The 23,088-nt window shown below is 37.6% G+C and overlaps 2 protein-coding genes across 5 annotated transcripts in view; one reads left to right on the top strand and one right to left on the bottom strand.

Moving 5' to 3' along the window:
* Positions 1 to 23,088, bottom strand: part of piezo1 (piezo type mechanosensitive ion channel component 1 (Er blood group)) — a 92,408-nt gene that overhangs the window by 29,458 nt on the left and 39,862 nt on the right. For 2 of the 3 annotated variants that reach the window (XM_057847405.1, XM_057847407.1), the window contains 16 exons: positions 21,956 to 22,060; positions 21,397 to 21,553; positions 19,230 to 19,473; positions 16,772 to 16,868; positions 16,270 to 16,435; positions 15,638 to 15,727; positions 13,028 to 13,110; positions 12,751 to 12,810; positions 12,553 to 12,650; positions 11,849 to 11,990; positions 5,934 to 5,987; positions 4,614 to 4,786; positions 4,412 to 4,521; positions 1,783 to 1,956; positions 450 to 708; positions 80 to 268 (listed from right to left, as the gene is read on the bottom strand). In XM_057847405.1, the coding sequence (XP_057703388.1) occupies positions 80 to 268; positions 450 to 708; positions 1,783 to 1,956; positions 4,412 to 4,521; positions 4,614 to 4,786; positions 5,934 to 5,987; positions 11,849 to 11,990; positions 12,553 to 12,650; positions 12,751 to 12,810; positions 13,028 to 13,110; positions 15,638 to 15,727; positions 16,270 to 16,435; positions 16,772 to 16,868; positions 19,230 to 19,473; positions 21,397 to 21,553; positions 21,956 to 22,060 (2,201 nt within the window). The remainder of the gene's footprint in view (positions 1 to 79; positions 269 to 449; positions 709 to 1,782; positions 1,957 to 4,411; positions 4,522 to 4,613; positions 4,787 to 5,933; positions 5,988 to 11,848; positions 11,991 to 12,552; positions 12,651 to 12,750; positions 12,811 to 13,027; positions 13,111 to 15,637; positions 15,728 to 16,269; positions 16,436 to 16,771; positions 16,869 to 19,229; positions 19,474 to 21,396; positions 21,554 to 21,955; positions 22,061 to 23,088) is intronic. The other variant, XM_057847406.1, reaches the window with a different exon arrangement.
* ddx51 (DEAD (Asp-Glu-Ala-Asp) box polypeptide 51) overlaps positions 1 to 23,088 on the top strand; it is a 99,948-nt gene that overhangs the window by 56,205 nt on the left and 20,655 nt on the right. The gene's annotated exons all lie outside the window — the stretch shown is intronic.

Here is a 23,088-nt window from a genome sequence, read left to right as displayed (position 1 = left end):
TTCCATTCGGAAAGAAATGTTAAAAAAATAATATCTTGACGATCTCAGGAACAATTTAGAGTTATAATAAACAACTCACCATGAGCAAGGATCTATGAAAGAACAGAGCCAGTAATTGAAGGAGATCATATCTTATGAAGGTGTCTGTCTTTTCTAGACCAAGGATGCGAGGTGGGAAGAAAGGTTTGTCTTCATTTAATGTCATTTCATAAGCACTGTTCCACGGAAAAAATCCAAACTGAAAAAGGTATTTTACAACCACCATCACCTGGGGAGAGGCATAGACATCCAGACATGACTTCATAATTAATCTACCTTATTTAATTTTTGCCATATACCATCTTAGAGTAAATTGACAAAGTATTTTTTTCTAATCTTTGCAGATAAAATGACAGACAGACAGAGAGGGAGAGAGGCTAAAACACAGAATTGTGTTAGACTTTATGTACCTCCGTGTAGACAATGGCAGTCATCCAAAATGTTTTGGTTGGTCTTGGAACAGTCAACATAGCCCATAGAAATACCATAATTGGCATCACCAATGATATCACAGACCCACTGACTAGATTATTCATTATTATAATGAAATAACAAACTAGTTCAGAGTTGGCTGCCAGAAGACTGTGTGTGGCAAACAAGAGCTTCAGGAGACGGTTTTGGTTGCTGTAGAACATTATGCTCTGTTCCAGCTCCTCACTAAAGAACTGCCTAGAGAGGCAAAAGAGAATATCACAAATAGATCTATTCGTCATCATCATTCATTCAACAATAGGACTGAAAAAATGTACCGTGCCATGTAAAAGAATTAATGGTAGCTTTCATTGTAATGCTGCATTCAGACCAGCCACGTTTTCTTCCCATAAAAAGTCAATCTAATTAACCATGGAAGGGCAACAGGCTGCCTTGTGACTGGCGGCATGCGTCAGGCGCGACGCGATGTCACCACTTTGACCAGATTGGCCGTACCCGCGATTTCTCGCTGTGAATTTACGCTTCGCGGAGATGATGGCTGGGTTAACCTTTCTGTGACAGATTTCAGCACCGACGGGGAAGCAGCATATCAAATCAAAGAAAGAAGAAAAAAAAGGAAAAAAATTAGGACGACGAGAATAGTCAAAATATTACAAGATTAAAGTCGTAGTATTACGAGAATTAAGTCAGTTTTATTTTTACGTTACACGGACTGGAAGTTGTTTGGTTTCACAGGCTTCACTTTTTGGCGACAGAAGGTCTGTGTCAACACAAAACTGCTTTTGGCATAATATTAGCAGAAAAAGAACTAAATTATGAAATTTAAGTCATTATACTACTTACTTTGACATTACGTGAACCGGAATTTGTCTGGGGTACCCGTACTTTTGGCACTTTAACCCTTTAATGCCAGCAATATGAAGCAATCATCAGAGAATCCCAAAATTTGAAAAATAAGGTCCTAATGAAACCTTTTTTTCAAATTTGTAAAAAGAAAAGTCAAAATGAATATGTGTAATAGGCGCTCAGATATCTATAACCCTTGCTAAATACTGTTTGTATTTTTCATGGAACCTTCAGATGCATGTGTTGACTTGCATCCATCATTTTGTTTTTCAAAAAGAAATGTCAAAATTCTGAATTAGTCTCAAAATCATGAAATTTTAGGTGTATCAAATGTGATACATTTGGCAAAATAGGGATAAGGTCGGTGTGAACACAAAACTACATTTGGTAATGGGTGGATTGCGAGTGACGCACAACAAAACGAAGCCAGTCTGAACGCAGTACTAAGTAATTCATTCTGTCTACCTGTCTCCAAGGACTTCGCTGGCTGTTCTTGAGTGTTTGTGTTGTATGGACTGAGTGTCAGATATCAGCTCATTGTTGTCAAGAAGATGCTCAGGACTCAGGAAGTTTGCAGTGCTAGTGAGTCTTGGTTTGGAAGGAGACAACTCCTCTACAGTCCGGGTCTCCTCTAAGAGGCTGATTGAATCAAGCACACAGACAATAAAACAACAACAACAACAAAATGGATACTAAAAACTCTGTACTTTCCAAATGGTAACCTATAAACCTGTCATACCATTGGCTGTCATTGTAACAGCCCCGACCTAACCACACTGAGCTACAGCCAGGTCAATATAAACTTGGACATTTACACAATTTGCAGCATTCAACCTCTGTACCATACCACTATAGGTTGTGCGGAATTTGACTTTTAAGTTTACGCTATTTACAAGCAAATTAGATAAACAGATGAAGAAATGAAAACACATAAATGAGGTGTTCACTTTTTCAAAGGACCAGAAGTAATTGGGGAAAAATATATAATCATAACTCAAAATGCAATAGTTTAAGTGCCTAAAAGGGACTATACAGGATTTTAAGAGTTCATTTAAAATACTTTTCTAATCCAAGCATGCTCCGCCAATGGCCTGACGAGTCCGACAGAGCCCTGCCGTTTTAACTGAGACTGCCCCAATAAAACCTCACCTTCAACAGAGACTTTAGGTCAAACGCTCATAGCTTTATGTTAGCGCTCGTACAACCACGCATGCCATGAACAGGAGGTGGCAGTCGTGAGTAAAAAAGTGACGAACTCTATATAGACCCTACTCACCTACGTCACAAAATGGGCGTGTCGCTGTTTCCGGCCGCCATATTGTACCTCTTTTTCAGACCTATTCTCATTGTTTTCTATTAGTCGAGCAAGTTATAGAGCAATTCATGGAAGCCCCGGTGTTATCTGACGCTGTAGACTCATTGGATCCGTTGCATAAAAGGCGTTACGTGGAAAAGCTTCAGTTTATCCATTCGCCAGATCCGTATTTGATGCCTAAATCGATGTTTTTCGACCCGCTGGCTTCGCCTGACATCTGATACCCACACAAAATCAGCCTATTCTCACGAAAGTTTGAAAAACTTTAAGAGCTTGGAGGCTTATAAATGCTACGTTGCTGGTTAGGTGAAACACGTCCTCGTACACGAAAATTCGGCAGGAATCTTGTGCTCGGAAGGTGAGTTACGAAATTTTCAATTGAAAATCTTTTGTTCTTGCTAACATCCACTGTCAAGTCTAATGTATTTCATGTCATTTGTCAATGGAGCTAGGGCTTTTAATGTTTATATGGTTTAGCGATAGCACTAACTACATACATACGTGTATGTTGTCGGCGATTAGCCTAGCAATGATCTTAATTGTGGTTGTCAGCCCGAAACCCTCTAAATATATATTAAATGCATCTTACCAGATATAAAATGACTACTACATAATCTGTGGTAGTCGTTTGGAGCCCAGTTGTCTCGTCGAATTGCAGCAGTCAATCGCGGCCTCCTCTTCGTGTCTCTCGGAATACGGTAAAAATTCAAGTCTCTCCGTCTATCTTCTCTGTTTTTGCAACCGACCGCCACACACGACTTCACCATTTTGAGTATTAATGTTGACGAGCAGTAAAACGTGCAATAATAGGAAGAATTTACGAAGCGCTAATGCATTTCTATGGCGAGTATGCGGACATCATGGCGCGGGGGCGTGGCTGTGACGTCACGTGAGTAGGGTCTATAGACAAGTTCCGCATTTCTGCTCACGACTTTCATTCTACACTTTCTCCACCCAAAACAACAGTTGGGATGGAGTGGCATTACTCAGCTAAATACCTCAAAAAAGACAATTTGGAAATGCCATATCCATCTGCCATCATCACGACACAACATGAAGAAATGGCTAAGAGTCGCCACAACCAAAATAGTTATTTTATTGTTTTAATGGCCTGTGGATGGATATGCAATCAGGGCATCCACTGCCGACACACCAACAAAGTTAAATGTGTCCTAATACATGAATATGAGAATTTTGTGTTCTTGAAGGCAGATGTGGAACCAAAACAGAAATCACTTAAAGAGACTGTTGAGTCATTTTGATGAAACGTAAAAATACTGTATGTTTGAAGAAAATTGCAGAAAACATGAGCACAAGCTAGGAACTCAATATCTGACTTTTAGCCAGGTTTTCCTTTTTGTCTAGATTTTTGCCGGGATATTTTAGGTGGGTCTAAAATAGAATTCAGTGTCGTCACCTAAATTTCTTGCTCACCCCTACCACTATATAAGGCTAACCGCCCCGTCAGTGACTGTTCCTGGTTAGTTAGTTAGTTAGTTAGTTAGTTAGTTAGCAGATTAATCACGTTTTTTTTTTTTTTTAATGCAAAAATGATTATACATTTAAAAATTTAAATACACTTATTATGACAGATTTTGACCAATGTGATTACCTTACATAATTGAAATATAAGCCTCATTAGAAACTTTAAACCTGCGAAGTGGAATTAAACATCCCTTTTTCCCAAATAACTTTGGAGGAACTGAGGAAGGACGAGTGGTAAGCACGTCCGTTCACAGAAACACATACCTAAAATATCCATATTTCTTTGTCACTGACCTGTATTGAGTTGAGCAGTATGTTTCAGTTTGACTCAAATATGTATCTACTTGTGTAGGGCCCTCGCTGTGTTGAGATTGGTCATCCATAAATGTATCTTGTGTGTGAGGCTGAAAAAAATAAGAGTTTAAACAGAAATTAAAAGTTTCAGGAAAGCTTGTTGCAGTATGTTATTTTGAAGAGTTTGATAACTTCTGTTTACTTGCTGTATCTTGTGTACGAAGAAGTAGCGTTCATTGCACAGAACAGTTGATGTTTCTCTATATTGTTTCGTCAGCAGGTTCAGCCACTGGGTCAATCCATCCATTAGGGCTAGTAATATGGCCCATAAGAAACGTACTGTATCCAATATTCTCTGAACAATTTCTCCACGACCTATAGGACACAGACGAACAAAAGATGTCAGTGTACAGCAGGGTTGGACGGGATAATTGAATTGGAATAATACAACAATTCAACAGAATGTCTGATCATATACTGTAAGCCGTATAAGAGGTACGGCATTTTTGTTGATAGCGACATTCTGAATCGATACAAAACCTGCCAGTAATCCTGAGATGAACTGATTGCTGTGCAGTGCAAAGGCTATTCTGAAGTAATGCCCGAGGCATTTATTTGTTTACATTTTTAAAACATGACGTTAGCTCACATAACGATCTCTGCACAAGTGCCATGGTGTTACTGGATCAGTAGAACATGAATTTTAAAAAGTACGGTTTTCAATGCCACAGGAAAACAAAAATCTAAATTCTTAAGCATTTTTTAGTTTTGAAAATAAGACTGACAAGACAGGTCGGACAAGAGTGGTGGAGGAGGAACGAGCACATCCACTAATGATGCAAACATTAAACAAGACTGTGCCCCGACTGAATAACCGACGACTGACTATTGACGACGTGGCAAACGATATGCACATTAGTCATGGTTCTGCATATGAAATCATGCATAACAAGCTCAACTACAAATGATTTAAGGGACCGTTGTTTTGCTACCGATAAACAAGTGAATGGGGCAGTGCATACGTGGCTTGCTGCTCAACTGAAAAGTTTTTTTCTGTGGGTATCAGAACGCTCGTGCAACAATGGATGAAGTGCATTGAAAAGCAAAGTGACTATGTTGAAAAATAATAAAAATGGACTCCAGATACTTATTACTTATTTACTTACCCTCATACAATGTTTACATTCAAAGTGTGCACCTTAAACACTAGCAAAACACGAAAGAACAAAGACACGTAGAGATGAGGTAGAGCTACAGTCACTGGTGTAGACTTGTGGCCTTCCCAGCATGATAATTATTCAATTGTTGTCCTGCTTTTCAGCTATGTGATCAGTAATCCTTGCACCAACAGTTACTGTATATTTACCTGAACATGTGTGGTTGCACCTAGTCATGCGTGTAACCACTGTGGCATGTGTTAGTCATGCAGAAATTGAAACTGCTGTGCAGGAGCCATAGTGGGGGCAAGATCATGTGTGAGATAAGAGTTCAGTGAAGGAAAAGATAATAAACATGAACTTACCAGACTCTTCTAGCTCCTCTAATTGAGGATCTTCAAATACATTGTCGTCTGAGCCTACAGAAATACAATTATGTATTGCATAACTCATAACATTTGGTTACTTTTCAGTTCAGTCATATTGCCTACTCCGTATATGAATATGATATCGTATACAGTACTGATATTTGGTATTATCCTTATAGACTATCCTATTGTTTGGTTTATAATAGGTGACGTCAATGACAAAATAGCGACTCACCCCCTTAAAACAGGGGTGTCCAAACGTTTTGCAAAGGGGGCCAGATTTGGTGTGGTAAAAATGTGGGGGGCCAACCTTCACTGACGTCCTTTACGTAGAACAATATATTTAAGCAGATTCTAGCAAGCCATTCAGTGTGTCACATTTGCTTTATTATTATTTTTTTTAAATAAATAATTTCAACAATCTCGCAACTAGCCTTTGTGGCGTTCTCTTTCGACTCTTGGTATCTTGCGAAATACTGCCGCTGTGAAATTAAACTAGCTTCAAGTTGCTTCCATTTCTCGCTGCGCATCTTCCCTGTAATCTTGTCGTACAGCGTGTCTTGTTTGGTAATATCGCCTCACATTTGAACTCTTTAAAAACAGTGGCTGTCTCTTTGCAAATGAGGCACACACGGCTGTTGCGTATTTTAGTGAAGAAATAGTCCAATTTCCACCTATCCTTGACGCGTCGGCGGTCGCAGTCAAGTTTTTGTTGTTGTTGATTGCTGCCATTTTAGAAAATTGGAAGTCAAGGGTCACACGGGGTAATGTTGCCTAGAGTGCTGCTGCCTTTTAGTGAGTAAATGAGGAGCAGCATTTAATGTGTAAGCTACTTCATATGCTGGTAGCAGTACTGCTGACCAATTTATTAATCTGTATGCGGGCCAGACGTTATAGACATATTGATCTTATGACAGAACTTGACCACGGGCCACATTTGGCCCCCGGGCCGTACTTTGGACAAGCTGCCTTATAACCACTGTAGTCATGTGGTCCCCTTTAGATTCCATTCCCTGCACAAGCTGTAATCCACTTGTTTCCAAGTTCTATTTGTTTCTGTGTTTCTACCGCCACTATTGTAAGTCACCCGATATTTGTGTGTGTGACTGGATGAACAAAAATTGACTTTACAATTTTCAGTCGTCTAAATTCATACATTGGGGAGAATAAAATTAGCTCTTGGACGTTTTTACTCAATCATTCATTGCGTATCACAGTTCAGTGGAAGCGGAAGCTTTGCAGCCTTTGGAACTTATATACCCCATGGTCAAAAGTGAGGAGACAATTTACCATTCAGTAGAATGAGAGAGTGTCTCAAAACTTTTGACCGCGGGTGTACAGGGGTTGGAAAAAATAATAGAAACAAACAAACAAACAAACAAAAAAAAGATTTAATATAGTGCGGCAATTACAGCCTCAATTCTCCGAGGTATTGATTCATACAACTTGATAATTGTATCCAAAGGATTTTTAAGCCATTTTTCAGTTAGAATACCCTCTAACTCTTTTGGAGACGATGGCGGAGGAAATCGACGTCTTAATTGAATCTCTAAAACTGACCAAACTGCGAATATGTGAGGTGTTTCTAATATTTTGTCCCTGTATATGTCGTGTATGTGCGACGGATCCGCAGAAAGTTGTATAGGAACCATTTTATCCGGGGTTTCCCGATATTGTACAGTATTACCCCTACATACGAAGTTAATTCGTTCCAGGATCTTGTTTGTAAGTCGAAATGGTCTTATGTCAAGCAGGATTTTCTCATAAGAAGACACTATAATTCCATTAATCTGTTCCACAGCTCGAAACCTACACTAAATCCTTAATAAATACTGTTGGTATTATTCCAAATAGCAGTTACACAGAGCAAAACAAATAAATTATAAATAAAAATAGGAATAATAATATAATAATAGGAATAATAATAATACCTGTAATAATGTAACGAATGGGGTTCTAATGTGGGGAATGTGTTTTGCGTGGTGTACCTGAACGCACCGCATGCCTGACGTGTATGGAGGTAGATTTGTGTCTTTATTATTCAATCAAAAAAAAAGTTGCTTCGAGCAAATAAAAAGTTGCTTCAATCAAAATATATACTTTCAATCGAAGAAAACGTCACTTCAATCAAAAAAAATGTGTTTGAATGCAAAAATAAATTTGAAACTCAAAAAAATATATTTGAAAACTATTTTTCTTTGATTGAATTTTATTTTTTTGATCAAAGTCAAGTTTTTTTTAATTGAAACACCATTTTTGATTGAAGTCATGTAATTTTCCGTTTGGACCACATTTTGGCTAGGACATTTGTGTCTTTATTATTCAATCAAAAAATAAATTGCTTCAAACAAAAAAATATATATTTTCAAAAGAAAAATCACTTCAATCAAATTTTTTAAAAAAATCAATCGTAGAAAAAAAGGTTTGAATGTGAAAAAATATTTGAGACTCAGAAATTCGCATTTGAACACTTTATTTTTCATTCAAACTGTTTTCTTTGATTGAAGCAATCCTTTTTGTGTTTGAGCCATATTAGGGGTAGGACATTTGTGTCAAAATCATTCAATCGCAATAAAAGTTGCTTTAATCAAAAAACTATTTTTAATCAAAGAAAAAAATCATTTGCAAAAACTTTTTTTTTTTTTTAATATATTTTTTATTTGAAAATTTTTTTTTTTTTTATTGAAGTGTCACTTTTTTTGAAAAGCAAAAAGTTTTAAACTTATTTTTTTCAAAGTGGAAAAAGTTTTGAACACACTTTTTTTTTTTGAAGTGGAAAAAGTTTTGAAGGCACTTTTTTTCGATTGAATCATTTTGACACAAAGATTCTCCTTCAACGCTAGTTCCGGTGTGTTTGATTGGCAGGTAGCTGAGCCAATGACATAAAAGTATGAAGCAAGCATAATAGCCACCAGGGCTCCATCCAGCCATCGGAGTCTGTTGGAGTCTAAGCCGAATATAGGGCACCGGTACGGGCGTGTGACATCGGCATTTCACCGGAGTACCCGCAACGGTACGGTGCCCTGTCGTGGCACACTGGTCGGACCCCGATATACCCCCCCAGGCGCGGAGGCCGGCTGTCGAGTGGACGCCCCGCGAATGACACGGCACTCATTCAAAGCTGAAGCGACGGGGCTGCCGGCGTGGACGCCGGCGACTCGCCGGTAGTCCACTCGCTTACTGGGCAGGCTAGTGTCGGGCCACTCGCCGACCACTCCCGTACCGGTGCGTTGCGGACACTCCGGTTGGAACCAATTGCCAACCGTCACGTCAGGGCAGCGGGTGAAGTTCGCCGTGTTAAATCACATTAAGCAACAGGGCACCGTACTCCGGTGAAATGCCGATGTCACACGCCCGTACCGGTGCCCTATATTCGGCTTAGACTCCAACAGACTCCGATGGCTGGATGGAGCCCTGGTGGCCATTATGCTTGCTTCATACTTTTATGTCATTGGCTCAGCTACCTGCCAATCAAACACACCGGAACTAGCGTTGAAGGAGAATCTTTGTGTCAAAATGATTCAATCGAAAAAAAGTGCCTTCAAAACTTTTTCCACTTCAAAAAAAAAAAGTGTGTTCAAAACTTTTTCCACTTTGAAAAAAATAAGTTTAAAACTTTTTGCTTTTCAAAAAAAGTGACACTTCAATAAAAAAAAAAAAAAATTTCAAATAAAAAATATATTAAAAAAAAAAAAAAGTTTTTGCAAATGATTTTTTTCTTTGATTAAAAATAGTTTTTTGATTAAAGCAACTTTTATTGCGATTGAATGATTTTGACACAAATGTCCTACCCCTAATATGGCTCAAACACAAAAAGGATTGCTTCAATCAAAGAAAACAGTTTGAATGAAAAATAAAGTGTTCAAATGCGAATTTCTGAGTCTCAAATATTTTTTCACATTCAAACCTTTTTTTCTACGATTGATTTTTTTTAAAAATTTGATTGAAGTGATTTTTCTTTTGAAAATATATATTTTTTTGTTTGAAGCAATTTATTTTTTGATTGAATAATAAAGACACAAATGTCCTAGCCAAAATGTGGTCCAAACGGAAAATTACATGACTTCAATCAAAAATGGTGTTTCAATTAAAAAAAACTTGACTTTGATCAAAAAAATAAAATTCAATCAAAGAAAAATAGTTTTCAAATATATTTTTTTGAGTTTCAAATTTATTTTTGCATTCAAACACATTTTTTTTGATTGAAGTGACGTTTTCTTCGATTGAAAGTATATATTTTGATTGAAGCAACTTTTTATTTGCTCGAAGCAACTTTTTTTTTGATTGAATAATAAAGACACAAATCTACCTCCATAGACGTGACCAGTGTTGTTAATCTTACTGAGAAAAAGTAATTAATTATAGTTACAAATTACTTCTCACAAAAAGTAATTGCGTAAGTAACTCAATTACCTGAATGTAAGAGTAATTAGTTGGCAAAGTAATTGGTGATAATTACTTTTTTTTTTTTTCCTCAAAAAAAACAAAAACAAAAAAAAAAAACAAAAAAAAACAAAAAAAACATTGGCCACACTATGTGAAGTTTTTTGTGAAGGTTTTTGGTACAATTCTTACCAATTACCAATTCTTTACCCTAATTTACCCTTTACCCTGAATCAACTGTTAAAAGTTGTTAAAATTGCTCCCATTATTGCATTAGTTCCCTTCTCTCTACTTTCGACATATGAAAGTTTTAAAACTGTTTCATCATTTAAAGATAGATTCAAGTCAAGATTTTGCCGATTTAGAAGTATTTTAGATAAAAAGTTACTTAGGTTCGCTAGGAAGGTTCTCTACAACAGAGCCGTCCTAAAAAGTCTACTTCTTTAAGATGGCGGCTGTCTACTAACGCATTTAGTGCCATGTCTGTCATTTTGCATCTAGTTATATCTATATACAGTACATGTGATATCTACCATGTCTACCATATCTACCATAACATGCGGGCGTAGTTTGTAGGCTATCGGCTACAACATGTATTATTGGAGCTACCTAGCATCGCGTTTGCTCGGTGTCACAACTTTCTTGCCTCCTCCCCACTCCTGCTCTGCTCTGTCGTCTCGGTGAGTCCGTCTCCCTCAGACTTTTCGACCAATATAGTAACGCATAGTAACGCATGCCTTTCCGTCCTCAGTAACGGTAACGGCGTTGCCAAGATGAGAAAAGTAATTAATTAGATTACCCACTACTGAAAAAAATAACGCCGTTAGTAACGCCGTTATATTGTAACGCCGTTATTAACAACACTGGACGTGACAGAGTGAAAGAGGACTTTTTACTTTCACTTTCCATGTTCAGCTGTGGTGGACAGTAGGCATGTTGTGTTGCACAAGTTCTGAAATAAATGACTAAGACCTGACGAAGGTGGCGATTTTTTGGTGATGTTACAATCATAACAATTGTCACCTTAACTTATAAAGACTGGAGGAGGACCATCGAGATCGTAGATATTCTACGGCCATATTGTCGAGCCAGTTCACGGATGTGCACACCATGCTCATATTTTTCTATCACATCCATCGTCATTTCAATGGTAAGCCTCACCTTTGCCATTTTTCACCACCTGCACTAACATTTTTGGAAACCATGTTGATTTCTCTCATATGAAAACCCGCCTTGCGTCCGTTTTGCGTGAAAACAAAGAAACTGCAGCACTGTTACAGATCGTCATATTTCGAGGATGTTGTCGGATGTAGAAACAAATGGCGAGTCAAATTTTATGTCGAAAAGATCGTGTGTCGAAGTGATTGTATGTCTAGGTACCACTGTATTTGTCATCCTTAAGAATAAGTCTGAGCGTACAATTTTTTTTTCTGAGTGTACATAATTAACGTTCATAAGCTTGCTTTAAGACACTTTTGCACCCTTGTCTCCTCAAATAAACATGAGAGTGTTTTCCATGCAACATATACCTGTGACAGAGCAACTGTCTTGTGAGGTTTGTTGTGTTGTACGCTCATCCTCAACTATTTCAACTCGTCTCTGTTGTCTTCGGCTTCTTTGATGTTCTTTTAAAGCTGTTTTCACATTGCTCACCCATGCCTGATAAGCCAACTGGGAAAATAAAACAACTACATCAATGAAAATATAATGTGCAACATGTGACAAGTCCATAAAGTGACCGCAACAACATAACCACTTGAAACTTATGATATCCAAGGCAAGCGTTGCACGTCACTCCTACTCACAGTCACGCCTAAAGACAATCTAGAGTCAATTTAGATCATCTAATATGCATGCTTTTGGAATGTCAGAGCAAAGCTGGAGTACCTGAAGAAAACCCACCCAGGCATTGGGATATCTCTACACAGGAAAGCCAGAGACCTGGATTTAAACCCTTGATCTTCAAACTGTTAAACGGACGTACTACGTAGTCATCCACTGTGCCGACTACAGAAATAGTCATGCTTAGTTATGATAATTACTGGCACAGTCAAAGTCTAACAATATGCTATCTTTGTGGTACCTTGCACGGGAATAGAAGATATTGGATTAATGACTGTGTGACAAGAACTGAACGTTACAAATTTGGTGTTGGCTTATACTATGCAAATTGTCACAATGTTTTGGCTGGTTGCAGTACATATAAAAATACAAAGACAGCAAAGTGTCTCACCTGATAGGCAGTTTGTTTCTGAGGCTTCTGTTCTTCTAACATTTCATTTTCACCCTCACTGTCTGATTCAAAGAGGTAATACCATCCTGAATGCAAGACTGTGCAAAAGAATTTCCTCTCCTCAGTAAATTACAGTGTAAAACAATCAGAAGTATATGTCAAACAGTGGAATTGCATGTGTTTGTGTATTTGTTATACCTGTTGCATGGTCCTGCCATGGTCGAGACCAGCCTTCTTTCTTTTGCTTTGTCGTCGCTTCTTGGAAACACACACAAGATCACGCAGATGAAACCAGATGTGTGTGTGTATATACTAGTAAATCTAAATATACAGTATCTATGGATATACGCACATGATTATTATCAGCTTTTATTCATCCGCAATGGGGAAATGCTGTATAATTTACTGTATAAAATCACATACAGCATAAAACTCTACCGCAGGGTTTTTATATTTATGCACTAGTTGGTCCTACCAGAACTTTGGCTCTGATGGTCTTCTTCAAGAACCTTATGTCCATCTCTGTACCTCTGCTGTTTGGATCGAATTCTGTGCATTCTGACAAATATTAAAAGGAAGTGATGTTAGCATTGACATAGAAAATAGCAAGGCATGTTTTCTACAGTAAATAAGCAATACAGTCACAATCTCTCTATTACTGTTGATTATGTCATGAATCTTGCAAGTGTCTCACTCCAGTTAATGATCATGTTTTACAGTATAATTTTCAACATAGATGAACCATATCCCAATTTGGAGCCATATACAGTGGTACCTCTACATACGATCGCTTCGACACACGAACTTTTCGACATCCGACGTAAAATTTGACTCGCCATTTGTTTCTACATCCGACGACATGCTCGAAATACGACGACAATGGCAGCACCGCAGACGAATGCACGGCGGATTTTCTTGTGTGACAAATCAACACAGGTTTCAGAAAAGGTTGGTACAGGTGGTGAAACAAGGAAAAAGTTGATGCTTACCTTCGAAATGAAGATGCAAATGACAGAAAAATATGAGCGTGGGGTGGGCATCCGTGAAATGGCTCAACAATACATCTCCACGGTCCTCCTCCGACCATCGTTCGCCAGTCTTTATAAATTAAGCTGACAATTCTTATTGTCTCCAAAGAAATCGCCAGCTTCGCCACGTTTTCATCATTTCTTTTACAACTTATTCAACACAAAACGCCTGCTGTACGCCGCAATTGATGCTGTTCTCAAGAGAACATTCAAAGTGAAAGTGAAACTCAAGCTCACCGGTCTGTCTCTGGCACGTGAGCCCCGCGGTGCGTTCAGGTACACAAAAAAACGTCCGCCTTATTAGAACCCGATTCGTTACACTATTACAGGAATTATTATTATTCTTTTTATTACATTATTCCAATTTTGATTTATAATTTATTTGTTTTGCTACGTGTAATTGCCATTTGTAATAGCACCAGCAGTATTTTTTAAGGATTTAGTGCAGGTTTTTGGGCTGTGGAACGAATTAATGGAATTATAATGTATTCCTATGGGAAAATCCTGCTCGACATACGACCATTTCGACTTACAAACAAGGTCCTGGAACGGATTAACTTCGTATGTAGAGGTACCACTGTATATTGTTGGTGGTCAGAAATGGTACTGCAACCAGGATAAAAATATTGAAGTGTACACCCCTTTCCCCTTTGGAAATAATAATAATATTGTATAATAATACGTTAACAATAATATAATATAATAATAACGAAGCACTTTGGAATGGAGAATTAAGCTATGTTATCATACCAATATGGCACTTCAACCAGAAAAGACAGGCTAACAAACACATTAATATTAACAATGATCATGTGAACATACAGCATGTGTAGTCTACAACCGATGAATATTGCTTAACAATTATTCAGTGAGTACACGCTACAGTCTTTAAATATTAGGGTTTCAAATTGCGCCGTGGTTCAGTTGGTGTACAACAAAAAACTTTTTTAGCAAGATGGGTTGAAAGTGCTATATACAGTGAGTAAACTCCTCGCATTTCTGCAGATATTTAAGTACATCTTTTCATGGGACAACACTGACAAAATGACACTTTGACACAATGAAAAGTAGTCTGTGTGCAGCTTATATAGCCCGCCCGTCTCATCAGACCATAGGACATGTTCCAGTAAGCCATGTGCTTTGTTGACATGTCTTCAGCAAACTGTTTGCAGGCTTTCTTGTCTACCGTCTTCAGAAGAGGCTTCCTCCTGGGGTGACAGCCATGCACACCAATTTGATGTAAAGAGCGGCGTATGGTCTGAGCACTAACATGCTAACCCCCCACCTCCTCAATCTCTGCAGCAATGCTGACAGCACTCCTGTAACGAGTCCCATGACATTTTAAGAGGGAAATTGGCAAGCAGTACTCAATTTGGACATTTAGGGATGTACGTATCTACTAAAGGGTGTACTCACTTCTGTTGCCAGGGGTTTAGATATTAATGGCTATATTTTGAGTTTTTAGGGGGGAATAAATCAACTCTATTATATAAGCTGCACACAGACTACTTTTCATTGTGTCAAAGTGTCATTTTGTCAGTGTTATTCCATCAAAAGATATACTTGAATATCTGCAGAAATGCGAGCGGTTTACTCACTTTTGTGATACACTGTAGAGTTTGCCTCTGTAACCTCCGGCCTAAAGCGTAACTGCAGCCTCTGTGTTAAACTCGTGCATGGCGCACATGTTTGTATGAGTTGTCCTGGAGTTGGGTAAGGTGGTCTCTTCTTATTGACTGCAGTCCATGGTAAATTGTGGACAGTTACCGGCTCGCTCGCCTGTGCAGTGTTTTGTGTCAAGCGAAGACTAGGCAGTGAAACAGCGCTGTAATTTCATGTATGCATACCGGACAGATGCTCACCTGAATTTTCCTAAGATCATCACCTATCATTAGAGACAATACCCCAGACAAAACTAGGATAAACATTGAAATATGCATCCAAGGATGTGGATAAATGTGGCACAGAAAATACTAAAGAAATATTGAACTCTCAGTAATTTCTACCAAATACAAAATTATGAGTATTTGTTCAAAAACTGATCTCTATTCACTTACGATCTCTTGAGCTGGGATAAGGATTTCATCTCAGCCTGTTGGTGTGATCTAATGTTTTTCATTATCGTGGCTTTGAAGAGCTCAAACCCCCTGCAAACATGTCAATTCATGACAAGAAAGAAAACAAGCGAGTTACTGCATTACATATTTACGATGTCAAATGAGATGTTCACACGAAGCTGTAAATATGAACTTCCTGACTATAGTGCATTTCATAGTCGACTGATGCCCAAACACAGTTGCAAAACTTATACAAACCCTTGGTAACACCGTCCATAGTGTTAGCCTCTGTGTTCAGTGTCGTTTTCTATATCAAAAACTTTGGAGTCCAGAGTTAGACTCAGTTTATTGAAACTGCTTTGTGGAATAGACGCCCGGTCATTCATTATCAGGGCATTGTATTGATTGCCACTGTTAACAAATGAGTTCAAAAACAAAAAACAAAAAAAATACTAATTATATGCCTGGGTCATGTGCATAAATATAAACATAATAGAAAATCTTAAAAGACATGCACAACAAAGCCTAAAACCATTTGAATTTTTTACCTGTTCAAACAGTTCCACTGTTAAACGTGTTATTGTTTTCTTAGCACTTTTGTGTCAAATGTGTCTTTGTTTATTGTCTCTTACCTTGAGGCCTGTTTGCGAAATGCCTGCAATTCGGCTTCTACATGGATGAAATAGTAACTCAGGAAAACCCTTCTCTGCAGCAACAGGAAGAGAAAACATACACTGTCCCAGATGATCCCAGCTTCCTCTATTGGGAGGCTGCAGTTCTCATCACTAACTAGGTTTGCTGTCAAGAAAAACAACAACATAGTCTTCACAGATCTGTGAGGAAACTTGCAACAAAATTATCTGATACTAAATCATGGCTTACAACACCCAGTGTGAAAAGTTTTTGATAAGGTTGCTATACATTTTAAACGTAGGACTGATCATATCTCTTAAGACTCATAAGCAAGCTTTAAAAAACCCGTAAAGTTATTGTACAAATTTCTAAGCATATTTTTTCTGTAAATGTTGACTGAGTTGTGAGGGAAAAAAACTTGCAATGTAAATGATCTATCAAAATACCATAATACTTTCCATCCTTCCATAACTAGTAGGAGCAAATAAGTATGATACTTACGATTGTAGTATCCTTTGACTGTACAAACTAAACTGAAGAGTTGGATCATCCAACAAAATCCTTTCTGCATTTCAGAAACAAACACGCACGCTAGAATCTGAAACATACACATTGACACAACTATTATTTACGAGAATGCTCAACTTAACACCAAATTTGGGACAGATTTCAAACTACAGTGGTCCCTTCCGATGTGTGTTTAACTTGATTATGCTTTAAAATCCCAAATTTCTTTTTTGAAAGCGTTCTTCCCCTTGAAATCTCTTTTTGCATTAAAATGATGATGTTTGATTGTTTTTATTGTTTTTATGTTCATGTCATCATGAAAATAGCAACAAAAAAGGGACTATTAACATACAGTAATTGGCTATTTTGAAAATATCCAACAATTTTAAGAATATAGGGAGTCTTGGAATTATTTCCACGTAAGTCGGATTTGCTAAGAAGTGGGTGGAGAGTTAGGGTTTTCAATGGTTTATTTGCAACCGACTACTGTAGTCTATAGCCGATGCCGACAATTCCCCAACTTCTCCACCCGTCCGTCTCACACCGGTCAGACACGCAATGCGCTTAGGGACAACACAGAAAACACAGCTCTCAACATATCAACATTAAAACAAGAAGCATACTTGCAAGTTGCATCCCAAATCTTTACATTACTGTACTTATTTTTCGGGTACGTGAACCACCAATATATATATATATACAAACAATATATTTATATAAATTAATATATAAAATTAAATGAAACTTCAAGTGAATTTAGAGCGCAATGTGCTCTCACCAGAATAATTTTTATCATTATTAGCAACAGTGGTGCCTCGACATACGATTGCATCGACATCCAATCCTTTCGACATCCGACATTAAATTTGAATCATCATTTGTCTCAACGTATGACGACATGCTAAAAAATACGACGATGCATGACAGCGTTGCATTTTCATTGTCTTCCCGCAAGATGGACGCACGGTGGATTTACTTGTGAGAGAAATCAACATGGGTCCCAAGAAGGTTAATGCTGGTGGTGAAAAAAAAGGAAAAACGTGATGCTTAGCATTGAAATTAAGATGGAAATGATAGAAAATATAGAAAATATGAGCGTGGTGTGCGCATCAGTTAACTGGCTCGACAATACAGCCGGAATACGGTATGTTTACGATCTCGACGCTCCTCCTCTGTGCACCAATCTTTACTATTTATTTATTATTTTATAAAATTATTATTATTGTAACATTGGCAAGGAAGTCGCCAGCTTCGTCAGGTTTTAATCATTTATTCCAGAAGTTGTGCAACACAACACAGCTACTGTCTGCCATAGCCGATGCCAACAAAAACATGAGAAGAGAAACTAAAAACTCTTCCGCATCTCTCTCCCTCTGTCATCAGTCACAAGGTGCGTTTAAGAACAGCATGCAAAACACAACTGCCACATTAGAACCCCATTCGTTACATAATAATAATAATAATAAAAATAATAATGATATAATAGTTATTTTCATATTATTATTTTGATTTGTATTCATAATTTATTTGTTTTGCTATGTGTAATTGCTATTTGTATTTGTACCAGCAGTATTTATTAAGGATTTAGAGTAGGTTTTTGGACTGTGGAATGAAATAATCGAATTATAATGTATTCTTATGGAAAAATCCAGCTCGATGTGCGACCATTTTGGCTTACAAACCAGGTCCTGGAACGAATTAAATTAATATGTAGAGGTACCACTGTACTTTGAAAATAGCCAACAAAATAATAATAATAATAATAATACATATTTTTAATCAAAATTTAGTTTTCAATGTGCCTTCACCAGAATATTTTCAAGCTGGACATAACAGTGCAACAGCTTTTGACAAGGTACAGTCAAAATGGCGTGCAGTTAAAAAAAAAGAAAAAGAAAAAAGCCATGCTCTTTCATCCTAGTTCTGAGTTACACATACCGTAATTTTTCGGACTATAAGTCGCAGTTTTTTTCATATTTTGGCTGGGGCTGCGACTTATACTCTGGAGCGACTTATGTGTGAAATGATTAACACATTATTATGTCATTTCACATGTTATTTTGGTGTTTTGGAGTGACACTGATGGTTTGGTAAACTTGTTAGCATGTTCTTTATTCTATAGTTATCTGAATAACTCTTAATAGCTATGTTACGTTAACATAGTGGCCACATCCGCATTTCATTGTTCATGCATCATTTAACATTATCATACTGTGCACTTATTCACCAGGTTGTTCTCTATTGTATTTTTATTTTAAATTGCCTTTCAAGATGACATATCTGTTTTACGTGTTGGATTTTTTCAAGTAAATTTCACCCAAAAATGCGACATATACTCCGGTGCGACTTATATATGTTTTTTTCCTCTTCGTTGGGCATTTTATGGCTGGTGCGATTTATACTCAGGTGCGACTTATAGTGTGAAAAATACGGTAATTGTTTTATTACTTACTGATAGAATATTTTTTGATATGATGACTGCCACATTATAGATGATGAGACAGTCCCACATGGCAAGGCGTGTCCTGGAGGGTTTGACCAACAGTTGAGTCCCAAACAGCAAAAAAAAGAAACAGGAGAGAAGGTATCCCAATCCAAACACTGAGACTCGTGTCGCCCCAGTGATGAAGACTACCGACAGTACAAACCAGAATAAGTGGCGAAAAACCAAAACTTTAGCCATGTCCAGGTAACTCCTGAAAAAGAGAGGAAAAAGCTGGCTTATGTACAAATGCCTTGTAAAGCGAACACATACATTGTTCTTTTTGAGGAGGTATACAAGACAAACATAGTAAAAACATATGAACATAGTAAAGATGTCATCGTTGCGAACTTGCATTGCTGTCCTTGTGTTGGGGAACACCGAAAACAGGTGTTAGTTTGTAGTTTTTGTACTTTTGTGTTACATCCATTTTAGGGCTGTCCCAAACGACTAATTTCCTCCTGATTAGTCAGCCGACTTCTTTTTTTCTTCCTCTTTTTTTTTTTTTTTACAACTTCAATAATGACATTTTTGTTGAAGCTTATTCATTCACAAAAAAACATTTTGGAACACGTAAATTCTTTATTAATGTACAAATGAATAACAAATATCAATAATAAATCACAAACAATGAGGTCAAATGCTGCTGGCATTAACTAGTGCAAAAAAAAAAAGTAAACGGAAACACTGTGACTTCACCTTTTCAGCAGGCGTCAAAACAATTCTTACTCTTTTTGTGGTATGTCATTGTCTATATTGTTCTAAATGTTAAAATGAATTGCAATGTCCCGGACAACCATTTTCAAAATACTTTGTGTGAGTTCAGATGCTTTTTCTAGTGTGCATTCCGCATTTTGGGGGGAGGGGAAAAACTGTTCAACTTTTGTTTGTTTTAACCTGAAAATAGATAAAGTAGAGGGCACACTGCAATATTACCACAATTATTTTGAATGAAAGGCACACATACTCACAGTACAAAAATTAAATATATAGTATTAATTTTATAGTATACTACTATATGCATATACACATATAATACTTTATAATAAAAAGTAACTAACATTAGTGCAGTCATGGATTACAGTAAGCAGGCCAGTGCTGTTTCCATATATATATATATATATTTTATTATATTATGTATATACAGGATATATGTATATATTTTCCCCAAGTGGGAGCTTCCATGACCCTAATAAATTTAATAAAAATTTAAAAAATATATTATATAATTATATTATATATATTAATTAATTTATTAAATAAAAATGCACGTTGATACGACGCACATAAAGGCAACTTCCATTAAAAAAATCGTGAGAAAGTTGCATGGACTTACAATCCGCTAGCTTGTTGTTTCTTGTTGTCTTCGAAAATTACACTTGGGTGAGGCGTTTCAAGTGTTCGTTCATAGCCGACGTGCCACCGTGGTATGTGAGCTCAGCTTAGCAAAGAGTACACACAGTGGCACACTCCATGTTTTCCTTGAAATAATTCCAAGCTCTGGCTATTCTGGTCCACTTTTTTGGCTTTATGCCGCTTTCACGTGTTACCAATTCTGCCCTTTTTGGTAATTGATGGTGTTTTCAACTCCTCGCCGTAGTGAGGAGTGAACCGGCGATTCACTTGGCTCGTTGTCATCGGTTCGTCCGATTTCCTCCTCAGGAAGGCGGCGGCGTGCATAAAAACACCGAGAGGCATCAGATGGCTCTTTATGGATACTTTTATTGACCAAAACATAAAACTTGGGGGATGCCAACTCCACGCTACCCGAGCACTTTCCCAACTCACCGATCTCGCTCCCTCTCTCTCGCTGGCCCACTTTCTTCCTCTTTGCTCAATCTGACAATGCCGGTCACATTGAAATAACAGCGGCTCCCTTGAGGGTGCCAGTAACAACCGCTTGCATCGCGAGCGCCCACCATTCTAAACTTTTTCCGCATGTAATATTTTTTTAAAACCGCTCATAACCCGTCGACGGTATGTTTTGCCCGTCAACGCATTTACGTCATCAAATGAGGTCGACAACTTTGACTAGTCGGGACAGCTCTAATCAATTTATTTATTTTTAAGAAGATAATAAGTTGAACTCGTAAGGAATTACGTTAGGCAAAAAGAAAATATAGAATACTGACTTTACCTGCAGTTGACAAAGTTGGGTGCAGGATTAAACAATCGACCCGCCATCGGCTCAGGGTTGTCTGTATTGTCTCCAGCCAGAACAATCCACTCTTCCAACTGCTCACACTTAAACACTTTCCACTGCTGGGATGCACACATCAGAAGCACAAAATCCACTGTGGAATGGACATAAAGCATAAAGGTTTTGGTTTGAAGTCTTTTGGGTTAAAAATAAAAACAAAGACAATTTGTTTGGAACTCAACACTAGCCGAAATTCGCTCTCATTGTATTCAGCTTAATTAGGTATATATGCTTACCAAATGTCATAACTCCACCTTGATCCTATTGTATTTGATTGGATTTTAAAATTTTAGGTAGCTCAAGTGACCAGATTTTGTTTTACGCTGAATTTTTTCCAACTATACCATATTGTAGTTTTCGCCGCACCATTCCCGCCCCCCAAATCTTATAACTTTTTGCCAATGGGAACATTCCTAAAAGTCCATTTAAAGTGGCCGGATAATAATAATTATAATAATAATAATAATACTGACTTCTTCATATACCATCTACTTACCTATGAGGTTTTTGGAGTTTGGTACAGTGTAGAAGTCTGGCAGATAAAGCCATTTAATTAGAGCTGAGTTTATTAAAAGTGAGGTGTTCCACCGCCATGGGTAATCTATAGTACAAAACAGAGAAAATAGTTTGATGAGGCCATTTTTGTTTACATATCCAAATATTTACAGTAGTAACTGAAAAATCTTTATGCACTGACAACATGCAATTAATCACAATTAAAAAATTTAATCTGACAGCACGGTTATTATTACAATTTTACAATACAGTAGGTCATGATATAAAGTGAGCCGGTCTTGGGCATGAAACTCCTGGGCTAAAAATGAGTCCGGCTCCTGCCCTGGGTGCAACAGACTAGTAGATCACGATCAACGTAATAAGTGCCCCTAATGTAGGGTCATTTAAAGGCTTGTTTTCATAAAGTTCATGGAGTTACACTGCTGGCAAAATGTATTGGGACCTGTGCAATTCTGTCAGATAATGCTCAATTTCTCACAGAAAATGATTGCAATTAAAAATGCTTTGGTAGTCATATCTTCATTTATTTTTCTTGCAATTAAAAAACACAACAGAGAATGGAAAAAAAAATATTAAGTTACTATCATTTCATGCAAAACTCAAAAAATGGGCCGGACAAATGTATTGGCACCCTGTGAAAAATCATGTGATGCTTCTCTAATTCGTGTAATTAACAGCACCTGTTACTTACCTGTGGTACATAACATATGGTGGCAATAACTAAATCACACTTGCACCCAGTTAAAATGGATTAAAGTTGACTCAACCTCTTTCCTGTGTCCTTCTGTGTACCACATTGAGCATGGAGAAAAGAAAGAAGACCAAGGAACTGTCTCAAGACTTCAAGGCTACAAGTCCATCTCCAAAGACCTGAATGTTCCTGTATCTACCATGCGCAGTGTCATCAATAAGTATAAAGCCCATGGCACTGTGGCTAACAACCCTAAATGTGGACTGAAAGGAAAAATTGACGAGAGATTTCAACGAAAGATTGTGCGGATGCTGGATAAAGAACCTCGACTAACATCCAAACAAGTTCAAGCTGTCCTGCAGTTCAAGGGTGCAACAGTGTTAACCCGTACTATCCGTCGGCGCCTGAATGAAAAGGGACTC

The sequence above is a fragment of the Corythoichthys intestinalis genome, chromosome 10 (assembly GCF_030265065.1).
Source record: "Corythoichthys intestinalis isolate RoL2023-P3 chromosome 10, ASM3026506v1, whole genome shotgun sequence".
In the NCBI taxonomy this organism is placed as follows: domain Eukaryota; kingdom Metazoa; phylum Chordata; class Actinopteri; order Syngnathiformes; family Syngnathidae; genus Corythoichthys; species Corythoichthys intestinalis.
The sequence above is the reverse complement of the archived record's forward strand: the minus strand, read 5'-3'. Positions and strand labels throughout refer to the sequence as shown.